At 46.1% G+C, this 24,368-nt stretch overlaps 1 protein-coding gene across 2 annotated transcripts in view; it reads left to right on the top strand.

The window, feature by feature from the left end:
• The window catches only part of PPP1R1A (protein phosphatase 1 regulatory inhibitor subunit 1A), a 71,526-nt gene that overhangs the window by 32,396 nt on the left and 14,762 nt on the right, over positions 1–24,368 (top strand). For both annotated transcript variants that reach the window (XM_083729276.1, XM_083729277.1), the window contains exon 2: positions 14,148–14,208. In XM_083729276.1, coding sequence (XP_083585402.1) covers positions 14,148–14,208 — 61 coding nt within the window. The remainder of the gene's footprint in view (positions 1–14,147; positions 14,209–24,368) is intronic.

Here is a 24,368-nt window from a genome sequence, read left to right on the forward strand (position 1 = left end):
ATACAAGGGGTTTCTCCCTCACCCCACCTCGCAAAAATCTGATTGGGAGGATCAGGAGAACCCCCAGAACAGGATGTATGCATAAATGCTTGTGTGGATGGAACAATCACCTTAGTATTACTTTGAATTCCACCCATTTATAGTAACTACACTTACTTTGCAGCTACCAGATTGCATATACCGTATTTTTCGCTCTATAAAAGACACACCTCTCTTGCTGTTCTGGTTTCTGGGATAGCTGCGCAGCCTGCATTCGCTCCATAAGATGCACACACATTTCCCCTTCCTTTTTAGGAGTCTTATAGAGCAAAAAATACGGTAATTACATAAACTGACCAGATTTTACTGCAATGCCAGCAATCATAGAATCATAGAATAGTAGAGTTGGGAGAGACCCCAGGGGTCATCTTGTCAAACCCCCTGCAGTGCTGATATTTTTGCCCAACATGGGACTTGAGCCCATGACCATGACATTCAGAGCTTCCTGCTGAGGGGAATGGTGTGCTCCAATGTACCTCAGGGGGGCAGGTTAGTTTAGGACTGTGTGACAGGCCTGTGAGGCACACAGATCTGATCTCCAACAGTGGAGAATAGCTCAGGAGGAATTGGGGGGGGGGCTGTCACTGCTTCCAAGCTTCTGCCCCCTGAAATGATTGCCTCACTCTGCCTTGGCGGTAGGGTAATGCCATTTACCCTCTGGCTGGAGCCACACCCCTTCCTCTTCATTGTGGAAATGATTCCTGACTCATGAATATTGTGGAAGTGCTATTGGCACATTTTGCTATCGGAATTAGCTCTGAGTTTGGGACGCCAACATGCGCATGAAATTAGCGTATGGCAATTTATATGTAAAGATCCAAATTTAGAAACGATTACCATGAATTTAATGGAAATGCCTCTTCCCACCGTGGGGAAGGTACCAGTGACTGGTGTTGCTGCTCAGTGTGCTGTCCGGGTGCTGCAACGCTGTCAAAGAGCAGCTTCAAGGCTCCTGCAGCTCTCCTTTCTTATGCTCCCTTATGCTTAAATCAGACTTAGGGCAGGCTGTCCTCCAAGAGCCCTTTAAAGAGAGAGAGAACTGTTCTCTGCAAAGCTGGATATGTGGCCATTCTGCTTGGAATGGGAAGAGACTTGGAGGAACTCCTTCTGCCCCTGGACATCAAGCCAGTATGTGAAAGGAGAGTAGGGTACACAACGTGTATTGAAAACGCAGGCCCATGGCCCCGTGCCTGCAATTAGTCCTTCCTGTTTGGGGATGGGGGCAGGGGGATAACTGGCCTTGGCTGAGGAGCAGCTCAGCCTCGGAAGAAGTGACAGGCCTGTCCGCTTGCTGAAAGGTGCGGCATATGTGGCACAGACCATGCCTGCCACCGCCGGCTGTTTCCAAGAACAGTAGGCAGAGGATCAGGAACATCCTGTACTGTGTAGGACAAGGAGACTCTGACTCCAGCTTCTGTGTCTCGCTGTACCTGGAGTTTTGAAGTGGATGTTTCCAAAAAGTCAAATCTTTATTCAATGTAATCTTCATCTTGTGTGCTCCTTCCTGTATTATATGTATGTGGGATAACTCAGTTGATAGAGCATGAGACTCTTAATCTCAGGGCTGTGGGTTTGAGCCCCGCTTTGGGTGAAAAATTCCTGCAGTCCTGGCACAGTCCCTACCAGCTCTACAGTTCTATCATTCTGTGATTTTCTTACCATCTTCCCATAGAGTTTGGCTTTTCCCACTGAATTTAGTCTCATGGCATGGTTCTTTTCTGGTGAGTCCCATGGGCCTCTCAGGACATGGTGTTTTGATGCAAGTGTTTTATGCATCATGTACTGAACTGATGAGGTGTTTTGCACTGATGCAGCAAAAGAGTACTGGCGGTGGATATATAGCAGGGCCGGACTTTGGTAATATGGTGCCCTGAGCAAGGACAAAATTAGGCACATGCACCTCTTTCTTATTTCACAATAAATCCTTTTGGTACAGTTACCTTTTTAATGGATCTTCTCAATATTATTATGTATCTGCTTGGCTCAGCGCTCTCTGCAGGGGAACCACCCACACTGCCCTAAATCCGGCACTGATTTGTAGTGGACCATCCGAACTTTTCCTGCTTTGTAAGTTGTTCTGCGATGCTTTCCTGATTGCTGTCTAGCAGTTACTTTTGCCCCATAGCACAACAAAAGTGGGACCAAAATAACAAGAGCAGGCATTTGCCATATGACAAGTTACAGGATTTAGACAGGACATATGCAGATTGGAAACAAAGCAGTGTGCCTCCCCCAAAACGTTTTCAGGCACCAAACAGTATTGAAAATGGGATGTTGTATAACTGCCCCAATACCAACATGAATGCACAATAAAAAGGACATGTGGAGGGTCAGTAGACACCCAGGAGTAGGGCTGGGTGATACCTGGTTTTCAACATTGTGATATATCACCAGCTAAACATAATGATATACAGATATATCACCATGTCTGAAATAAGGATGGAGATATGTAGAGGCATTGTGGTTTTTGCATAACACACACACACACACACACACACACACACACACACATCATGATTCACAATATATTGCCAGGTCAAAAATGATGAAACCAATATCATGATATGAACTTCAAACTGGTTGGGACAGCTGCTTCCCAAAGTCCAGCAATGCCACTACATCCAGTTTCCAGGATGAGGACCCCCAAGAATGCTCCACTGCTTGGGGTGGGATATAAAGCTGTCAGTCAAGTCCAACATTCCGAGAGGACTGACTCCCTCTGTGTGGCAGGCAGTTCTGTCAGTTGGTCGGTTGCTGCAAGGAGTGTTAACTGGCAACTGCTCAGATGCAGTCTTCTCATGACTCACTACTATCTAGTATATAGTTTATAACCTAAGCCTGCCTTCAGGAACAACTCTGTAAACCTGAATGAATCTGATAGTAAAGTAGTTTATGTTAATATGGTTCAGATTCATGTGTGTTTTCTTCAAGAGGGACAGAAAGGGATTATCAACCAGGAAGGTATAATTTTTGATAGGACTCAAACGAGTTAGCAACCAACTTGTCGCTGCATAAACTCAAACAGGGGATCGTTTAAACTTTGCTAAATTATATAAACGTTCCCACACTTGGGAGGAATTGGAGAAGCACAGGGCACTCACAAAGCACCCTTGCCTGCTTCTCAGCGCCTGTCTGTTCCCTTTTTTGTTTCTGCTTTCCCGTTGCCTTTGATCAAGCGAGGTGTAACATGGCTGGCTGTTGACAGGAGTTAGCCTTGCATGAAGCCTTGATGCCTATTTTGTTGCTGCAAAGCTTCTTTCCACCCCGCCTCCTCTGACATCCTTCCTGTCCTCCTTGTTCCAAAATGATTTTCTTGTCAGAAATGATCCGGCTTGCCCAGGTTCAAGGGAGTGCTGCCCTGAGGGACCTGAAAGTGAACTTTGGCTTCCAGCACTTGCTGTGCTGCTTTGAGGAGTTATTCTCATGTTGGCTCTGATTCAAGGGTAGTTAGGCCCCATCTGCGCTGAGCACTTAAAGCAGTACCATTTCAAACAGCCGTGGCTTCCCCCAAAGCATTCTGGGAAGTGTAGTTTCTTTAAGGGCGCCAAGAGTGGATAGGAGACCCCTATTCCCTTCATAGAACTACAAAGTTCCCGGGGAAGAGCGATTAATGGTTAAACCACGGAAATAGAAGTCTCCTATCCACTCTTGGCGCCCTTAAGAAACTACAGGTCCCAGAATGCCAGTGGGCATGGCCCTGTTCCCTCCCACCCTCCACATGACTTATCATCCCATGAAGGGAATGGATGGAAAGAGTTATTGACTGAAGGGAATTTCTGTATGTGCAATAAGAATTAAAACCTTGGCACACCAGCACTGAGCTGTGGGTCAGCCACCCCTGGGCAATTGTTCTAGGTGAGGCATTGATGCTGAGAGAGCAACCTGCATGGACTGATGGGACCTGGAAGGGATGCAGGAGAATGTGGTTGCCATGTCCTCACTTTAGGGTGTCTGGAAGTTGCTGTCTGCTTGCTCGTGCAGTGACTATAGTCTTTCTGGTTCCTGTGTGCATGACAGAGAGAGAGAGAGAGAGAGAGAGAGAGAGAGAGAGAGAGAGGTCACTGGGCAGAAACGCAGTTCATTTCAAGAGAGCCAGGAGATGGAGAGGAGCCTGGGATCACAGGAGGTGGTTCATGGCTCCTGCTTAGGGGACCTAGTTACTGTTGGGGCTTAGGGATCCAGTCAGCAAGAAAAAGGGAAAGCTCAGTTGTCATAATATCTAAATAATGTCTCATGATTCCCTGCTCTCTGTACATTTTCTGCTGGAAAACAAATAACAACTATCTTCCCTTTTGGGTGGGGAGCAGGTAAGAGTTGAATCCTCTATTTGGAATTCCAAATGTGGGTTTCCATAGCAACTAGGTTTTAGTAAGGAGGTGAGGCCGGGGAGAGAGGCACCTGGGACCTCCCAATGTTGCAGTTGTCAGAATGCTGCATGGTAAGTCCCTCCTGGAAGCATCATTAGCATCTCATTGGTGCCTCCTGGAACTCACATGACCAAACACAGTGCACACATGTACCCCCGTCTCCTGAACTGGCAAGATCTCCTGCACTGGGGAGGGTACAAGTCCCAAATAATCCTAGCAGTGGAGGGATGCTTGTGTGGAATATGGAACACAGTAGCATTTGGCATGCCCCACAAGGAACATGAATCCAGCAGATGGGGCAGGACTTTACCCTTAGTGATACCTAGTCGGGGAAAATAGGCTCATCATCACCAGATTAACACTGCTTCTAGGCTGCACCTACTGTGTCAGATTACAACCGGTGGTGTGGAAATAATAAGATCGGAAGCTTTCCCCTCCACCACATATAATCACCTTAATTGCTGATACATAGGCAATTATCATGGCATAGAGAAGGCTAGGCAATAGCTAGGGACGTCATGTGCCCTATTTGGCAGAGGATGGTTCTGTTTTGAAGGTGTCTTTTACTGTATTTGAGGGTTCATTCAGACTTCCTTTTGTGCCACACTTTCCAGGCACAGGTTCATGTTTTAAAGCTCCATGTCTGAGCAGAATTTTTTCTGCCCTGGCACTTTCCCTGGGGAAACCCGTTATTTACTGCTGAAATGGAACAAACGACAATCCACAGGAAACGCAATTGTCTCTATTGTTAAAGGTAAAGGTAAAGGTACCCCTGCCCGTACGGGCCAGTCTTGACAGACTCTGGGGTTGTGCGCCCATCTCACTTAAGAGGCCAGGGGCCAGCGCTGTCCGGAGACACTTCCGGGTCACGTGGCCAGCGTGACATCGCTGCTCTGGCGAGCCAGAGCCGCACACGGAAACGCCGTTTACCTTCCCGCTGGTAAGCGGTCCCTATTTATCTACTTGCACCCGGAGGTGCTTTCGAACTGCTAGGTTGGCAGGCGCTGGGACCGAGCAGCGGGAGCGCACCCCGCCGCAGGGATTCGAACCGCCGACCTTTCGATCGGCAAGTCCTAGGCGCTGAGGCTTTAACCCACAGCGCCACCTGCGTCTCTATTGTTGCCTGTTTTTAAATCCCATGTTAATAGGTCTGAACTTGGGATGTCTAATGTGGTATATTGGGTTCTTTCAGGACAACTTTAGTTTTGAGTAGATACCTTCATGTTTGCATATATACAGTGGTACCTCGGGTTACATACGCTTCAGGTTACATACCCTTCAGGTTACAGACTCCGCTAACCCAGAAATAGTACCTCGGGTTAAGAACTTTGCTGCAGGATGAGAAGAGATACTGTGCGGCGGCAGCGGAAGGCCCCATTAGCTAAAGTGGTGCTTCAGGTTAAGAACAGTTTCAGGTTAAGAACGGACCTCCGGAACAAATTAAGTACATAACCAGAGGTACCACTGTATATAGCCCAGAGGTTTTCAACCTTTTTGAGTCCATGGCTCCCTTGACAATCTACATTCTTTCTGTGGCACCCCTGTGGGGCTCAGGAGCCCAGTTATGTCACCCTTTGCCTGCAAAGCTGGCAGATTCTCACCCTTTCTCAAACACCCTCCCTTGTGGAGTGTTCCCTCAGCCTCCTCTCCTCTCCCCTCTCCTTCGGAGTCTTCTGGGCAGCCGCCCCAGTCTTGCCCCAAAGAGAAGTGCCTCCCACAGGCGCCATCAGCCTGCGGAGCTTATAGCCAGGGCTGCTGCAAAAAACAGCTGTGCAAGCTTTTCGGAGGCAAAGATGTAAGAGGGCATCAGGGAAGAGAGGGAAGGAAAGAGGGACAGAGGCCAGCATTGCCCGTGACGCCCGTGACTATAATTCAAGGCACCCCAGGCACAGCAGACTGGTTGAAAACCACTGATATACCCTATTTATGGCTTTGTTTCTGTTTGGAGCAATTGGTCTGCTGCTTGGCTGGATGTCCTGGCTAGCACCTTAGCTTGGTTTTGTAGGTAACAACCCACTGCTATCTGTTCATGTGCCCTTTGCTGGATTCTGCAACTCAGAGGTTACTCAATTATTCATAAATATTGGTTTTTCTCCATTATGTTTACACATTTGGGCCGATCCCAACCATTAGTAATGTGTACACAGTGTTGAATGATGTCACACGCCGGGTGCCTGTGACCTTGCATTGTGAAATTACCATTTTACAGTTTCACAACAAAATAATCCCAGGGTTCTGGTGCACATGACTGTTTCGTGTGGGGTTCAAGGGAGTGCTGCCCCAAGGGACCTGAAAGTGAACTTTGGCTTCCAGCACTTGCTGTGCTGCTTTGAGGAGTTATTCTCATGTTGGCTCTGATTCAGGGGAAGTTAGGCCCCATCTGCACTGAGCCCTTGAAGCAGTACCATTTCAAACAGCCGTGGCTTCCCCCAAAGCATTCTGGGAAGTGTAGTTTCTTTAAGGGTGCCAAGAGTTGTTAGGAGACCCCTATTCCCTTCATAGAGCTACAAAGTTCCCGGGGAAGAGCGATTAATGGTTAAACCACGGAAATAGAAGTCTCCTATCCACTCTTGGCTCCCTTAAGAAACTACAGGTCCCAGAATGCCAGTGGGCATGGCCCTGTTCCCTCCCACCCTCCACATGACTTATCATCCCATGAAGGGAATGGATGGAAAGAGTTATTGACTGAAGGGAATTTCTGTATGTGCAATAAGAATTAAAACCTTGGCACACCAGCACTGAGCTGTGGGTCAGCCACCCCTGGGCAATTGTTCTAGGTGAGGCATTGATGCTGAGAGAGCATCCTACATGGATGCTCCTCCCAAGAGCCTCAAAGGGGTGTGCAATATTCTCTCTCTCTCTCTCTCTCTCTCTCTCTCTCTCACACACACACACACACACACACACATTTTATCCTCATAAGAATCCTGCGAGGTAGGTTTGGCTGAGAGGCAGTGAGTGGCCCAAGATCACCCAGTGAGCTTTCATGGCCAAGTGGTGACTCAAACCCTGGTCTCCCAGGTCCTAATCCAACAATCTAACCATAGCACCACACTGGCTCTTCTGTGTAGAAGCAGGGTTGGGGCTATAATGTATGCCAGGGTGTGACATTGTGTCCCCGTTGCTGCCCGGCCCTGCCGTTACCATGTTGAGCATGGAGGTCTGAAGAGAGAAGGGTTTGGGCAGGCAGCTGCTCCCACATCTGGGCTCCATGAAACCAGGAAGGGTGCCTTTTTTAAGACCTTGGTGCTTGACATACAAAACTCTTGGGAGATTCATGGGGTGGAGCTAGAGACCTGGCCCCACTTCTGCTTCTCTATGAGCCCCCCCCCCCCCCAGGAGCCAGTGCATTAGCCGGGCTACTGGCTCTCTTCAGGCATCCACTGCCTGAGTTAAGGAGGCACATGATGAAGGCAGTGAGGATCAGATTCCCCCCAGTGCTATTCTGATTACCCTCCCCAGCATGGAACTCTGCACACATCTCAGAACCCTGGAAAATTAGGATCCTCTAAACCACATGAGGAGCAGCAGACCCCTGGCTTCATATAGTTACCCTTGAACTCCTGGAGGGTGACCCAGAACAACAACAACAGGGGTGGAGGTAGTGAATTCATCCCTGCAGCCCCCCACTTTCAGATTACTTACCCTTCAGGCATTTGCTACCTGGTTTAAGTGGGAACTCCAAAGGCCTGATCTGCTTTGAACCAAAGGGACTGGGCTGACAAAAACCATATTTGATCAAAACCAATCAAATGTGCCTGGATAGCTCAGTTTGGCAGAGCCTGGTGCTGGTAATGCCAAGGTTGCAGTTCTGTGGGACAGCTACATATTCCTGCATTGCAGGGGGTTGGGACTAGATGATCCTCATGGTCCCTTCCAACTCTACAATTCTATAAAATAACCTTCCACTGACCAGTGCAGGTGGGGGAGGTAAGGTTTGCTCATCTGCAATGCCCTCTCCCATCAATGCAACGCAGCTCCACACTCAAACTTAAAAAAATTAAAATTAAAAATCTATTTTTTAAAGGTAAAATACTGACACCTAACAAGATACATGGGCTTATTGCTTGCCATAAGTCTAGACATTCTGGGGAGGCCTGCATTTATTTACAATCTCAGGACTGGATTGTCTGTGTGCCTGACCCCGCTTTCCCAGCTTCTGTGAATGCAGGAGCCTTATTAATAGCTCTAACATAGCACACTTCATCTCCAAAGCACTTTAGAGAGCGAGAGAGAAATAGAGAGTATAATTAATTAATCATTTAATGCTTAGCAGCACTTAAACTGCACACAGCTCTCCACAAGCACACAGGCACACAAAGCGCAGCATAGACATTAAGCCCTTTGGCGTACTTAACTCTCTCCAAGATTGTGCGGAGCGTGGCCCGGTGCCAGCTAAGGAGAGGGCTGGAAAGACTCAGCTCCCTGGGCACCTGGGTTATGCCTGTAGCATCCTGCTACAAAGAATTGGCTAGATCTGTGTGGTCCTCTTATGTGTGTGCTTTTAAAAAAGAAAACAAATATGTTCCGGCGTAAAGGTTGCAGCTTGCCTGGTGGGGGCACACAGACCTCTCTTGGACCCCACTTTCCCTTCTGACATTCACTCCAGAGTGCATCTACCCCCACCCCACAAATCATGCATAATCCCAGAAAATTTCCCGCCCATGTTCTTTTCACATATGTTCTGCTTTGCCCCATTTATGTTTCCATTATTTTCTTTTTAAAAAATACATTACATTTTGTATACAAATACGTTACTTACTGTACTATGCAACGGTGCTGCTGTAAGTGGTGGTTTGTGGACTGGTTCTAGTCTGTGGGTCATCAGCTGCTGGTTCCCAATGACGCCACCACAGTCCAGGTTGGGTGGGATGCTTCAGGGGCCAGATGGGGAACATGAGGGGCGGAAATTGCCAGTCTAGCACGTTGGAGAGCTTGAGAAGCAATCCTGCCACACAAGATGGTCTGAAGGCTCCTTTTAAAGTTCTACAGGGTTCCCCCCCCCCCCCAAGGTTTACAATCTTGTAAAACAAGTACAACAGGCAATAGCCACTTTGAATAGCTAGTATGCAACTGCTGTCAGATTAACATTTGTGAAATCCATCTTTTGCAAATAGAACCAATATGCATATTTTGCATAATATATACTGGCGTTTTTATAAGTCAACAGAGAGGTGGGTGTTGTTGTTGTTGTTGTTGTTGTTGTTGTTGTTGTTGTTGTTATATTCAGTGCTTTCTTCTGGGGGGGACGCAGGGGTACTCATACCCCTAAACATTTTATGAATCTAATGGGAGAAGAAACTAAAAAAAAAAAATTGTTAGTTTCTTCTCTAGCACAATAATCGTCAGTTGCGTTCCTACCCCCAATGGCAGCCTCATTTCCTGTCACAGTGTTTTCTGAGTCTCAGATGGAATTCTGGATTTGTTGTAGTTTCTGAGTCACCTTCAAAGGTAGCCCCAAGTAGAGCACATTGCAGTAGTCCAAGCGGGAGATAACCAGAGCATGCACCACTCTGCTGGGATGGCATGCAGGCAGGTAGGGTCTCAGCCTGTGTACCAGATGGAGCTGATAAACAGCTGCCCTGGACACAAAATTAACCTGCGCTTCCATGGACAGCTGTGAGTCCAAAATGAACCCAGGCCGCGTACCTGGTCCTTCAAGGGCACAGCTATCCCATTCAGGACCAGGGAATCCTCCACACCTGCCTGCCTCCTGTCCCCCAAAACAGTACTTCTGTCTTGTCAGGATTCAACCTCAATCTGTTAGCTGCCATCCCTCCTCCAACCACCTCCAGACACTCACACAGGACAATAACTGCTTTCACTGGTTCTGAATTAAAAGAGAGGTCATCCACATACTGATGAACACCCAGCCCAACCCCCCTGATAATCTCTCCCAGCGGCTTCATATAGATGTTAAAAAGCATGGGGGAGAGGACAGAACCCTGAGGCACCCCACAAGAGAGAGCCCAGGGGTCTGAACACTCATCCCCCCCCACTTTCTGGACACGGCCCAGGAGGAAGGAGCGGAACCACTGCTTGGCATTGCCCCCAGCTCCTCTAGACAATCCAGAAGGAGGTCATGGTCAATGGCAGGGGTCAGCAAACTTTTCAGCAGGGGGCCGGTCCACTGTCCCTCAGACCTTGTGGGGGCCGGACTATATTTTGAAGGGAAAAGAATGAATGAATATCTATGCCCCACAAATAACCCAGAGATGCATTTTAAATAGAAGCACACATTCTTCTCATGTAAAAACATGCTGATTCCCAGACGGTCCGTGGGCCGGATTTAGAAAGCGATTGGGCTGGATCCGGCCCCCAGGCCTTAGTTTGCCTACCCATGGTCAATGGTGTCAAAGGCCACTGAGAGATGCAGCAGAACCAGGAAACAGCTTTTCCCTCTATCCCTAGCCCACTGGAGATCATTGACCAGTGCAACCAAGGCTTTTTCAGTCCCATGATAAGCCTGAATCCCAATTGGAAGGGATCCTAATGGTCTGCATCCTCCAGGAGTTGTTCAGCCACTGAAATTTAGTTCAGCTGCTCCCCTGGGATGTTAGCTGATATTGCCCACACACTTTTGAGCATATTTTCATAACCAGGAGGTATAGAATTTTGATTTAAAAGAAGAAGGGACGATGCCATGGGTCACACCTGGCTCTCAGCCTGGCAGTTTCCTACTCCTGCTCTTGCCCCAGAGTGTTTGCCCTGAATTCTAAATCTCTGGACCCAGATGGGGCATCCTTCATAAATCTCTGGAGCTATAATAACAATAATAATAATTTTATTATTTATACCCTGCCCACCTGGCTGCCATCTTTCCTAATCATGAGGAACAGCATTTGCTGTATAAATTACCTTACACTTCCTACGGTATCTCAGTTAGGCCTTAAATAGGCAATGGTGTGGGTTGTTGCTCTTGTTTTTGGTGGTATGTAAATTTTATTTCAACTTAATTGGCTTATCAATAAATAAGTTGACAGCCCTAAGGGAGGGAAATAGAGCCTTCTGATTATGCAGTCTCTCATCTGTCCTCTTAGTCGTCTGCGTGTGGACATGGAAAGTGACAAATTGGAGGAGGGTGTCATTCTCACTCAAGCATGCTCTGAGAACATGTGCGCACTTCATAGAACACTAGTGAGTGTGTGTCCTGTGTGTCTGTGTGTCAATGTGTGATTGTTAGTGCATATTTTGCCTGTTATTCATCCTTCTCTTGCAGAAAGTAGTGACTGTTTTCCTTGAAAAAACTGACCCAGATCTTAAGTAGCAGAAGTGAAGCAAATCTAAAGCAAGGTGCCTCTGCCTGTTTTGGTGTTGTGTGTGTTACATTCTTCCTCTTCCACCCCCCACATCCTCATGGTCCCTACACCTCACTGTTCAGAACGGCTCCCTGATCTTCTGCAGAGGCTTTATGAGGGGCTGGAGGGGTCAGGAAAATCCCCTTGCTCAAGCTTCCTTTTTCTCTTGCTGTTTGTGATGTAAGCTAGCATTAATGATGGTGATACTGAGCTGTCATACAGTTATGGAGAAAGGCTTTAAAGTGCACAACACACACTACATGGCTGCAATCCTATAACTTAGGTTCAGCTTGTACAATTATAGTTGATTCAGAGGCCTTGTGCAAGGAACCTACTTTCCCCAAAGATTGGGCTTTCTACACTAAGGAAAGTGATGGGAAAATATCCTGGAAAAGATAGGATAGCTGCTGTTAAGATGGATTTGGCAGCATCAAATGGCTGAGACTGAATTTAGAGAGGCTGTGTACCACCAAAATGCACATGTCTGCAGCATGGACTGTAATTTGCACCTCCCAGCAACCTCAGAAGCTCATGCAATGAGAACTGCAGTTATTTGGTGAGTGATCAGTGTGTTGGGTGCCATTTTCCCCAGCAGTTGCCTTTCCTGCACCACATGGGTGCCTTCTGCAGACAGCAGGGAACACATTGAACTTTCTGCAATGTTACTATAGGTGTGGAGGGGAAGGAAAGGCGGATCTGATCTTTCAGCTGCCACCAGCTTGATCTTTGCTTGACTCTGGGCTGTGCCCTGCTTTCAAAGACCAGGTGAAGAAGTCGCTTTTGCGTTTGGCATTATGCAGCTCAGTCTTTGAGTGGCAGTTGGAAGATACCCCACATGTTTCTCAGGCTGTATTTATGCTGACTTCCTCTATCCTACAAATTGGCTTAATGGCTGATTTGTCTCTCCAAGGAACCTGGGAGATGGGGATCTGTCTATGAAACAAGCATCAGCTAGAGGCCTCCTAACCAGTTGTAGCTCTAAGGCAGGAAATGCCAACCCAGTGCCCTCTATAACATGTGCTACAATTCCCATAAGCCCCCACTAGTGTGGTCAGGGTCAGTGGTCAGGGATAAGTGAAGTTGTTGTCTGTGGTATCTGGGTGGCACCATCTTGACTTCCTCTGCTCTAGGGTTTGGGTGGGTTCAAGGTGTCCTCAGAAGATTGATCTTAAAATGTGGGAGGCACTGCTTCTCACTTGGACATCAGACACACCTCCCCTTGGAATATGGAAAGTCACTTAATTTACCAGTTGGAGGAAAGGGAACTGTCTTATGCTCCTTTTGCCCACCCTCCCCCTACACTTGCAGTAAGGTTGGCACGGGCAATATCATGAAAGAGCACAAACCAGGGATGCAGAATCTGTTGCCCTCATGATGTTGTTGGACTCACAAATTCTGTCATCCCATTCCAGCATGGCCAATTGTCAGGGTTGAAGGGAGATGTATTTCAGCAACATCTGGGGGGCCATAGATGTCCAGAAGGATCGTGTTGTGTTCCAGGAGCTGTCTGTTTATGAATGCCATCCTTGTCTCCTACTGAGGTCCATCCTAAACAGGTCTTCTTTGGGATGTCTCTTTGCAAAGAGAGCTGTCAGTCTGGCCACTGAACCTGGGGCACACCAGTTTCGAGGTGCAGAGAGGAGGGACGGCAGGTTGCTGAGCAGGACCATTGTCAGTCTGCTCGTATGCACATGTTGCATTAGTTCAAGGCGGTTTGCAGATAGATGATAAATAAACAGCACCCAAACAAGAAACCAAGATCTCTGAGTTTAAAAGCAACCCAGAAGCAGCAGCAGATAAATCAGGCCAGATGGTTACAATATTAGACTAAAAAATATTTTAATCTCACACTGTGGCAACATTAAAAACACAGGCGCTGATTTAAAATGTCTTAGTGTAAATAAACACTTTCATCTGCTGCTCAAAGGGAATTTATCAGAGCAATTCACAGCTTTTAAGATCTAAGTAGATACCCTTTGAAAAGAGAATTACGTTTCCTCAGGGGTTGTATTTCCTTATATTGGCAAGGGTATTTGGCCCTCACTGGTAATGGTGGTGCTGCCTCGATTATTTGACACCAGCTTCCAACTGGTAGTTGGCAGACAGAGCCAGCCTGGTGGTCCCCTGGTCTCAAGCCCCCCTTCAACCATGGGCTTAGCTCACTGGGTCATCTTTGACTTAACACCATCTCTCAGCCCAACCTCCCTCACAGGGTTGTCTCAGGGATATACGGAGGAGAACTGTGAAAGCCATCATTGAGTACCTTGGTGAAAAGGCATAGTATGAACAGAACAAAATAAAGAAAAGTCACATCCTGTGGCTTTGTAGTTGCTGTCCATTTATTGCCTGTCTCTCTACCCATTTTGCTATATTTAAGTGTTTGGACAAAAGTGGTTCTGAGTGCCTAACGCCCCCACCCCTCTCCCACTCTTTTTTCTTATAGATCCGAAGACGTCGCCCAACTCCAGCTACCTTGGTCTTGAGCAGTGACCAGTCATCTCCTGGTGAGAGCCAAAACATACTCATGCATATTTTGGGGTGTCTCACTAGTTTGTGGGAGCAGCTTCAGAAATAAACAAGGAGACCTTGTCACAAGGGCTGTTGCACTGTTGAGCCATTTTATTGGCCCAGAAGATGCCCTTATGGATCCCTAACCTTGCTCTATCATGGGCAATGAGAACTGTTTTCTTGGTCAATTGTTCCCCTGAAGGGCATGTTATATGTAGGGCTGCCTCGGAAGATGGTTTGGAAACTTCAGCTGGTGCAGAATTCAGCGGCTATGTTGCTCCATGGGGCTAGACGGTTTAAGCATATTATACCAATCTTGGCCCAACTGCACTAGCCACCAATTAGTTTCTGCGTCTGATTCAAAGTGTTGGTCTTGACCTATAAAGCCGTAACCAGCTGATGACTGCAATACCTGAAGGACTGCCTCTCCCCATATAAACCAGCCCAGACCCTGCGGTCATCACCTGAGGCCCTTCTTTGTGTGCCTCCTCCAAGGCAGGTCCGGAGGGTGGCAGCACAAGAATGGGCCTTCTCTGTAGTGGCTCCCAGTCTGTGGAATTCTTTCCCCAGGGAGCCTTACCTTGTGCCTTCGTTATACACCTTTAGGCGCCAGGTGAAAACATTCCTCTTCAACCAGGCCTTTGGCTGACTGACACCCGATTTCCTTTTAAATGTGTTGTAGGGGGGTTGTTATTATTGGTTCTTATTTTTTATTATGTATTGGGGGGTATTGTATTTTTATGTTATGAGTCACCCTGAGATCTACAAATGGAAGGTGGTATGCAGATTTCATAAATAAATAAAATGTTGCAAGGTGTTTGTTGTTGGTCTGTGTCTCCCTGCCGGTTTTTTGAGAGTTCTTCTTTTTAGGCAATCACTCGTAGCTGAGTAAGATGGACCTAGTGCAGGAAGGTGGGCAACCTACAGCCCTAGAGCTGCATAGGGCCTTCAGCTGAAATCTGTTACCTCACCCTGCCCTCAATAGTTTAGGACCAGGCTCTTTGAAGGACTTCCTATACCCATATGCAGCTACCTGGACTTTCAAACTGGTCTCAGAGGTCTTGCTCACGTTTCCTTTCATCAAGATCTATTCAAGTGGCAGTGACTAGAGACAGGGTCTTCTCAGTGTTGGCTCTGCACCTGTGGAACTCCTTCCCGAGGGATATACATGCAGCTTCTTTCTATCACAATGCTCTGAAACACCCTCCCTGAGGCAGTGTCTTGCCCCTCGTGATTTCTTTCAACTGAGTTTTTTACCTGTTTTTCTTGTGGGAGGGTGACATGTTTTGTGGAGGTATTGCCTGCTTTTTGTGCATTTTTGGTTTTTATTTTGCAATGTGTGTTCAGTATTTTTTGACTGGTTCTTTGTGGGGGGAGAGGTGTGGGTTCTGAGCATCACCAACGTTTCTTTCTGTGAAATGGGCATTTTGTGATGCTCTCAACAGTTTTTTCTTAGATTTCCACATGCCCCCCTCTCTAGGTCCAGAATGTTTGCCCTCCCCCATCATTCTTGCACATTGGAGTCCCAAGATGCTTTTGATAAATTTAGGAGAGAAGCTCCAGAAAGTGACTTTTATGGCTGAGTGGGGATTTGAACCCTGGTCTCTAAGGTCCTAGTCCAGTCCTCTAACCACTACACCACAGTGGGTCTCTGGATATCCCTTGTGGGTTGCTGTCCCAAAGACAAGAGCGGGAAAATTCATCTGAACTGGACAAACAGGAAAGCATCTTCTTTCTTAGCAGGGAGCAACATCTCTGGAAAAAGACCTCACTTGTTGTCTGTGCAGGCCTCTCCTTCCTTTCCCTTTCCTGTCAGTCTCCCACAGCTGCAGCCGGCCTGCACAAGACTTGACAGTCTCAGTCCCTGGTTGCATTCTCTGGCTTTTCGTGCATGCTGGATAATTGACCGCCTGTCTGACCTGTGTTTCTCTCTGCTTCCTTGTCTGTCTGAATATTTAGGAAGTTGTCATGGTGGATTGTTGATTTGGCAAATAACGCTGAGAGCAAGCAATAGTCAGCAAGCCATGACATCTTTTTGTTGGTGGGGGAAGGGAGGTTGACCGGAGAAGCCTCTGGTGCCAAAAGGGGCATCATTTTCTTAGATTAGGAGCTAGGAGGAATCTGGAGTTCAAAGCTGGACAACACTGGGATTTTAATGGGACTCATCTTAATGCTGGCTCAGTTGGTTAGAGCGTGATGCTGATAATGCTTTAATCCCTGGATGGGACAGCTGCATATTCAGGTTGGACCAGATGATCCTCAGGGTCCCTTCCAACTTCTATGAATCTGTAAGGGCAGCCTGTGTAGATGACACCTCGATGGAGCTCAGTGGCAGAGCACCTCTTTTACGTGCAGGAAGTCTGTGGTTCTACTCCTGGCATCTCCAGGCAGGGCTGGGAAAGGGAGCCTGTCTGAAGCCCTGGAGAACCGCTGCCAGTCACCAGGCTTGATGTCTGATTTGGTGTAAGGCAGCTGCCTCTGGTCCACTAGGATTATATTGGGGTCAGAATTGTGAGTGGACCTTCTCACACCAGTCACTGGATCACAATGACAGGACTGATCCAGGGGAATTTTGTACTTATTTGAATGCAACACCTGCCCCCCCCCCCCAATGTGGGGGCTTATCGTCACTTTCATGGGGTAAGCATGGATTACTAAGGCGTGTTGAATTTTTAGACTTTCGAATTCCAAGAATGAGGGGTGCTAAAAAGTTGGGGAATTCAAAATATATTTTGCTTAAATTAATTATTCTTGCTTGATAAGTAAAATGTGTGTAAAATTGCATAGAAATCATTAACAATGATTGCCAAGTACTTGCAGTTATATTATTAATTAATTAATTAGCATTATCTGACATTTTCAGAAGGTAAAATTAAATTTATTTGGTTGTCTGAAAGCAGTTTATGTGTTTCTTCATCAAACATAAACTTATGAAGTTAACTGTTGTCCAATCATAAAAATAATAGCAAATTTTAATTACTCACATCCAAAAACATATTTTTAAGACCACTCACTGAATAAATTCATAAAAAATCAGTTTTATCTCTAAAACAACACACCCTAATAGAACTGGAGACCCCTCCATGGATGGAACTGCCAAGATGCTCATGCTCACCCTTAGAAGACCTCTTGGACCAATCCTTTCTGTAAAGGAAAGTGTTGCCATTAAGGACACTGGCTCCTTCTAGCAAGCTGACAAATGCCAGTGACATTCTGCTGAGCATGCCAGACTTGGTAAAAGCAACCTCTCTTAGATGATCAAATATGACCGAGTCCCTCCAGGACTCCTAAGGACATAGCATATTCCTAAAATCCTCAAGATTTTGGTGCCCCAGAGTGGGAAATGGGCAGCGCTGTTCCAGGAACAGCCTTGCTATACTTTTTACTGGAGGGAAATATGCTTTGGCCTAGAGGGAGCTCTGTTTGAGCAGTCTATGAAAGATATCCATCACAGAATAAGGATGCATGGCAACATGGTTATTTCCAAGATGTCCAAAGCAAAAAACATTGCACTCTATTGCTTAGGTGCTGGTGCAGCCTCTGATGCCAGCTGACTGAGCCGACATCATGGCATGGCAAGTCCATAAACATAACAATTGCTCAGGGACAAAGAATGTCTGTAGTTCAGGTTCCATGAGGGAAGTGAAAGGTGTCAGCTTGGCTGAGCTTAAAACCCCTCGCATACAGAAGAAGCGGATACCTGTGGACCTCCAGATGTTGCTGGGCTCCCATCAGCCCTAGATCAATGTTCAAAGGTCTATGAGAGTCACAATCCAGCAACATCTGGAAACCACAGGTTCCCCACTCCTGCTCTAGGGACAGGAGCACTTGTCTGAGAAAGAGGAACCTGAGGATAGTGGATCTTCTGGACAAAGGCAATGAAGAATTGAGGTGAGAAGGGGCCAATGAGAGAGGGAGCTCTGAGGAAGTGCTTCAGGTTAAGATGTAGGCTGCAAGGAATTGGAAAAGGGTACGGAAGGAATGCCAAGGGAGGTAGACAAGGGTTAGGGTGGCTGACATAATAAGGAGGCATCCAAGGAAATAACTTCAGTACGGTGCCTTGGGACAATAGCAGCTCAGCATTCTTGGCAGGCGGACAGGAAAGGGAGGAAGCCAAATTTAAAATACTAAGTGACGCAAAAGAAAGTGGTGGTTTTGCCCTGCCAGACCTTAAACTTTACTATGAATCAGCCGCATTTTGCTGGCTGAAAGAATGGCTGCTTCTTGAGAACACAGACATTTTGGATTTAGAAGGTTTTAATAATGTATTTGGGTGGCATGCATATCTGTGGCATGATAAGGTCAAAGCACATAAAGCATTTAAAAACCATATTGTCAGGAAAGCACTGTTTAATGTCTGGATAAGATATAAAGACCTACTTGAAAGTAAAACCCCAAGGTGGTTGTCACCGATGGAAGCGAAGGCTCAGAAAAAGCTCAATATGGAGGCCAAATGGCCGAAATATTGGGAGATTTTGGAACAAGAAGGAGATAAGTTGAAATTGCAGAGCTTTGAGAAACTAAAAGACAAAGTGCGAGATTGGCTCCACTATTATCAAATAAGGGAGGCTTACAATCTAGACAAGAAAATTGGCTTCCAGGTGGAAAAATCAAAATTGGAAACAGAACTGTTAGATCCCAAAACTAAGATATTATCAAGAATGTATAACTTGCTGTTGAAATGGAATACTCAGGATGAAACGGTGAAATCTGCTATGATAAAATGGGCACAAGATATCAGACATAACATTATGTTTGCTGACTGTTGCGGACCACAGGTATGAAATTTACGGCATGTAATGCCTTAAGAGAGAATATTATGAAAATGATATACAGGTGGTACATGACACCAGGCAAGCTTGCAAAAATCTATCATTTGCCCGATAATAAGTGTTGGAAATGTTAAGAAAATGAAGGTACATTCTTTCACCTTTGGTGGACGTGCCCAAAGATTAAGGCTTTCTGGGAGATGATCTATAATGAAATGAAAAAGGTATTTAAATATACCTTCCTGAAGAAACCAGAGGCCTTTCTCCTGGGCATGGTCGGCCAATTGGTGCCAAAGAAGGATAGAACTCTCTTTATGTATGCTACAACAGCAGCAATAATACTTATTGCAAGGTATTGGAAGACACAAGATTTACCCACCCGGGAAGAATGGCAGATGAAGTTGATGGACTATATGGAACTGGCGGAAATGACTGGCAGAATCCGAGACCAGGGAGAAGAGTCGGTAGAAAAAGATTGGAATAAATTTAAAGACTATTTACAGAAACACTGTAAAATTAAGGAATGTTAGAAGGATGCTGGAATGAAGTTATGTGGTTTTAGCAACAATGTTACAAAGGGGTATGTAAAAATGGATTGTTAACAGGTGGAATGTAAAGTTACAATATATTAAGATAAAATATCAAGATAAAAGCAAAAATGGTAAGGATTTGCTGAAACAACTATTGAACTAGAATACAAAAAAGGGAGGTGTGAGGAGGTCGGGGAAACAAGTAAATGAAAGACAAGATATGGAAAGATTGATTGTTTTTAACTGTTTTTATTTTCTTGTATTTTGTATTTTTCTTTTCTTTTTTCTTTTTTCACTTTTGGAACTTTTTTGAAACATTAATAAATATTATTTTTAAAAAAAACAGGAAAGGGAGGAAGCCAAGAAGGGCCCAGTCACTGTTTTGTCTTTTTAGATACCCCCCCCCCAAAGGTCCTGCAAGGCAATTCTTTGCAAAATTGATAATATGGCATAACCGATTTATAAAACCCTCAACCATGAAAGTTCATGAGGCACAATACCTCTAAATCTAAGTGGCTTTGGGGCTTCAAGGCTTCAGAACAGGGGTCCTCAAACTAAGGCCCGCAGGCCAGATTCGGCCCGCCAGGCTCGTCAATCCGGCCTGCCAGCCATAACGCCATGCTGTGCGAGGACTGACAGAGCGGGCTCAAATTCGCTCCTCTCTGTGATGAGGGGAGATGCACCTCCTCGCCGGCTGGATTTCTGCCTGTGGGCAGCCGTGACTGGACACAATTCTTATGTTCTTAGTGCTTATGAGATTATTTTGGCTTTCTGGAGGACTAGATGAATTGCTGCGTGTGTGTGTTTATTTGGATTTATATCCTGTCTTTCCTCCCCAAGGAGCTCAGGGTAGATTTATATACAGTATATACCGTATTTTTCAGTGTATAAGACGCCCCCATGTATATGAGGGACTCCGATTTAAGAAAATGGGGGGAAAGATTTATCCGTGTATAAGACATCCCCAAATTTTGGACATTATTTTTTAGGAAAACAAGCTAGCCTTATACACGAAAAATACAGTATATGGAATAGTCTGTGATGTTTTGGATCTTTTTAGCTGTGGTATGTTTGGACCGTAATCGGGGTGGGTTTTTTTTCCTTCTTTTCCTTCTTGTCTTTTTAACATTTTTCAAGTTGTGTTTAAACATTTCTTGTTACATTGCCCAGAGAGCCATGTTACAGGGCAATTAATGAATAAGTGAATGTAAGTGCATGTATTGTATTGAGCAGACGTATAGCAGCCAGAGGTCCAACCTTCCATCCTCCCCAAGAGGGAGGAAGCTTGGGATGCACAGGAACTCTGCTTATACGATATTGTATTAAACAGCTGCACAACATGGATAAAATGCAACTGGTGGTGCTTTCTACCACCCCTGATTAAACAAAGTCCAGCTATCAGATTTCTGTCTCACATACTGGTGTTAAAATGCACATTGTTCACTGAGGTCCAGCGCCGAGGGCCTTCTGGCGGTTCCCTCATTGCGAGAAGCAAAGCTACAGGGAACCAGGCAGAGGACCTTCTAGGTAGTGGCCCCCGCCCTGTGGAACGCCCTCCCATCAGATGTCAAAGCGATAAACAACTACATGACATTCAGAAGACATCTTCAGGGAAGTTTTTAATGTTTGATGTATTACAGTATTTTAATATTTTTTTTGGAAGCCGCCCCGAGTGGCTGGGGAGGCCCAGCCAGATGAGCGGGGTATAAATAATAAAATTATTATTATTATTATTATTATTATTATTATTATTATTATTATTATTAGCTGTGCTAGGGCTTATTCTCTCTCTCTCTCTCCCTCCCTCCCTCCCCCCCCCATTCCTGTCTCCCCACTACTTGTTGGATTGTTTCTGCAGTATTATTTGAGATATGGGATGCTGGTGGTGCTGTGGTCTAAACCACTGAGCCTCCCTGCAATGTTGCTCTGTCCCAGTTCCTGCCAACCTAGCAGTTGAAAGCACACCAATGCAAGTAGATAAATAGGTACCACTGCAGCAGGAAGATAAACAGTGTTTCCATGCGCTCTGGTTTTCGTCATGGTGTTCCGTTGCACCAGAAGCAGCTTAGTCATGCTGGCCACATGACCCAGAAAGCTGTCTGTGGACAAACACTGGCTTCCTTGACCTGAAAGCGAGATGAGTGCCGCAACTCCATAGTCGCCTTTGACTGGACTTAACCATCCAGGGGTCCTTTACCTTTTACCTTTAATTGTTTGAGATACATTATTGCTTTTCCTAGTTGGGTTGAGCTCCTATATATTTAACAGTGCATGACAGGCAGAAGCCTGCTAAATGTATTCTTCATTCATACCTGGGGGAAAAATCTCTTTGATTTCTGCCTGCCATGCAGCTAAATGCACAGGAACACTCCTAGGAAAAATAGCTCACATCTATGATTGTTACAGGCATTTTGCAGCTACATGACAGGTAGAAAGTCAACAAAATTCATCATATTTTTTTCAAAATACAGTATAGTCTGGCCCCCAACAGTGTCTGAGGGACAGTGAACTGGCCCCCTGTTCAGAAAGTTTGAGGACCCCTGCATCAGAATGACTTCTGTGGTCTTCCTATTAGAGGACCAGGGAGATGGATTTTGTGTGTTCCGACTGAGACCCTCATGGGAGCACCTGCATTCTCTAGGGCTAAGTAGAGCTGCCTATTGCAAATGTTTGTTGAATACCACCATGTGTATAGAAACTAGCACACTGTGCAAAGATAAAAGCACACTGGGTGCCCTCTGGCTGAAAAAGGTTCCCCACTCCTGTCTTAGGAAATGGGGCAGCTGATAATACAATATTCATTTGCATCACAAATCAGGAAAGTAATCAACACAGCTTGGGCAGGCATGGCCTTAGCTGCCTTCCCACTCTACTGGAGTGGGTGGGGGTAGGATGTTATGAATATTTGCATGCTATTGCATCGTGTGTGTGTGTGTGTGTGTGTGTGTGTGTATGATTTAGCAACAAAAAGCAGTTAAATTCCTCTAGCTGCATAAATTAAAGCTCTTTTATCTCAAGGCTAAGCAGCTCCCTGGAGCTGATAGGTGAACCCACTTTATTCTGCTGGTAATTGCTCAGTCTCCTTCACTCACTGCTTTGCATCTATGATACTCTTTTAGAAACACAATGGAGGGAAGAAGGGGTCTGAATACATCGCTCAGTAAGGAAGGTTCTGTGCTCCATCTCTTAGCATGAAAGGGGTCGGCCTCAGCAGTTGTGAGTCACGCTTCATCAGCCAGGAGAAAATATCCTCCTTGGAGAGATGGAAAGTGGCAAGAATGAATTCAAAGGTTAGGGCGGGTGGACTACCTCTGCTATGCTGGCCCCCCACCCCACCAGTCCTGGATAACTCCCCACCCTAACTTTTTTCATTTCAGCCCCACAATACATTTTGCTGCTGCCATTGTTAAACAACTGGCATTCAGAAAGCCATGCCTGTCTGCTTCAGATCACAAAGATATCAGCCAGTAGATCTAGAACAACCTTCTGGCCACCCCTGAATTAGATGGCTATGCCTTCAATCATACATTCAGGCTAACTGGCCTTTTCCCAGCCCTTCCAGCACCCTGGAACGAGGTGATTTGTGCCGCTGATGAGCCTATCTTTCTATACAGCGTGGGGGGGGGGGACGAGGGACATCCATGGATCTCCAGACATTACTGGACTATGACACCCATCATCTCTGACCATTGACCATGCTGACTGGGGCTGATGGGAGTGGGAGGGCTGCAGCTCTCCCACCCCTGTAATATAAGGTGTTCAGAAAATATTGGACTTGTTCACCATAAGGAGCCAATTTCTCCTCCTACCTGGAGCCAGCCCTGCTTTGTGGGAAGCTCTACCTGGAGCCAGCCCACCAAGTTCATTTTCAAAGTTAAGAGAAAGGTGATTTGCTTATGCTTGCTTGAACAAGCTGCACGTCAGATGTCTCAAAGGTCTTATGTTCGCAGGAATGCAAGGAAAAGCTAGTTTATGCCTGCTTCCTGTAGAGAAAGAATAGGGACCTTGTGGCCCTCAAACTCCCATCCGTCCCAGCCAACATGGACAGGGGTGATGGGATTTGTAGTCCAGACACATCTGGAGGGCACCAGGTCCTTCATCCCTGCTGTAGAACTTGTCTGGCAGTGCCTTCTTCTAAAAACACCCTTGATTGCAAGATTATCATATGACTGTGAGTGCCAATCATCCTGGGCTAGACTGAATTTTCCTCCCTGCCAGGAATGCTCATTTGAGAACAGAAAATGATGGGGTTGAATGAGGCCCCAAAAAAGGCTTTCTCTGCCTTTTTATGGGAGTTGCAAATGCAAACTAGATTAAACTTGCTCTGTGTTATTATCTAGCACATCTAAAGTGCAAGTCTTCTTCCTACCACACAAAGCAGATTGGCTGAGAAAGAAAATGCCGCAGTCTTGCAAGCGCACAACACATGCGCCTGTATCATGCTCTGATTACGGTTTCCACACAGTGTTTCTTCAACTCCCTCTCCTGACATAAACCAGCACCCCCCCCTTCTGCCAGGAGGCACCTGTGTTTGATCTTCAAATGGAGCAGAGATAATCTGAAAGCCAAGAAATTACACGCTCCTCTTTGCGAATTCCAAAACCATCCCTTCCTCTGAGACCCAACAGCCACAGCAGCAGAAAAGAAGAAAATGTGTTTGTTAAATGGGGGGGGGGGGGAGAGAGAGAGAGTATGCCACTGTATGGAGTCACTGCTACAGTGCACATAAATATTGAATGCTGTGCTGAGCCTCCTCTGGCAGCATAATATGAAGTCAGATCTCAGATGGAGGATATGTATAAACAGAGGTTCTGTTTCTGAAGGAGCAATTCTGAAGGCTAAACACAGGGTCTCTGG

Source organism: Podarcis gaigeae, assembly GCF_964106915.1.
Source record: "Podarcis gaigeae genome assembly, chromosome: 2".
Taxonomy (NCBI): domain Eukaryota; kingdom Metazoa; phylum Chordata; class Lepidosauria; order Squamata; family Lacertidae; genus Podarcis; species Podarcis gaigeae.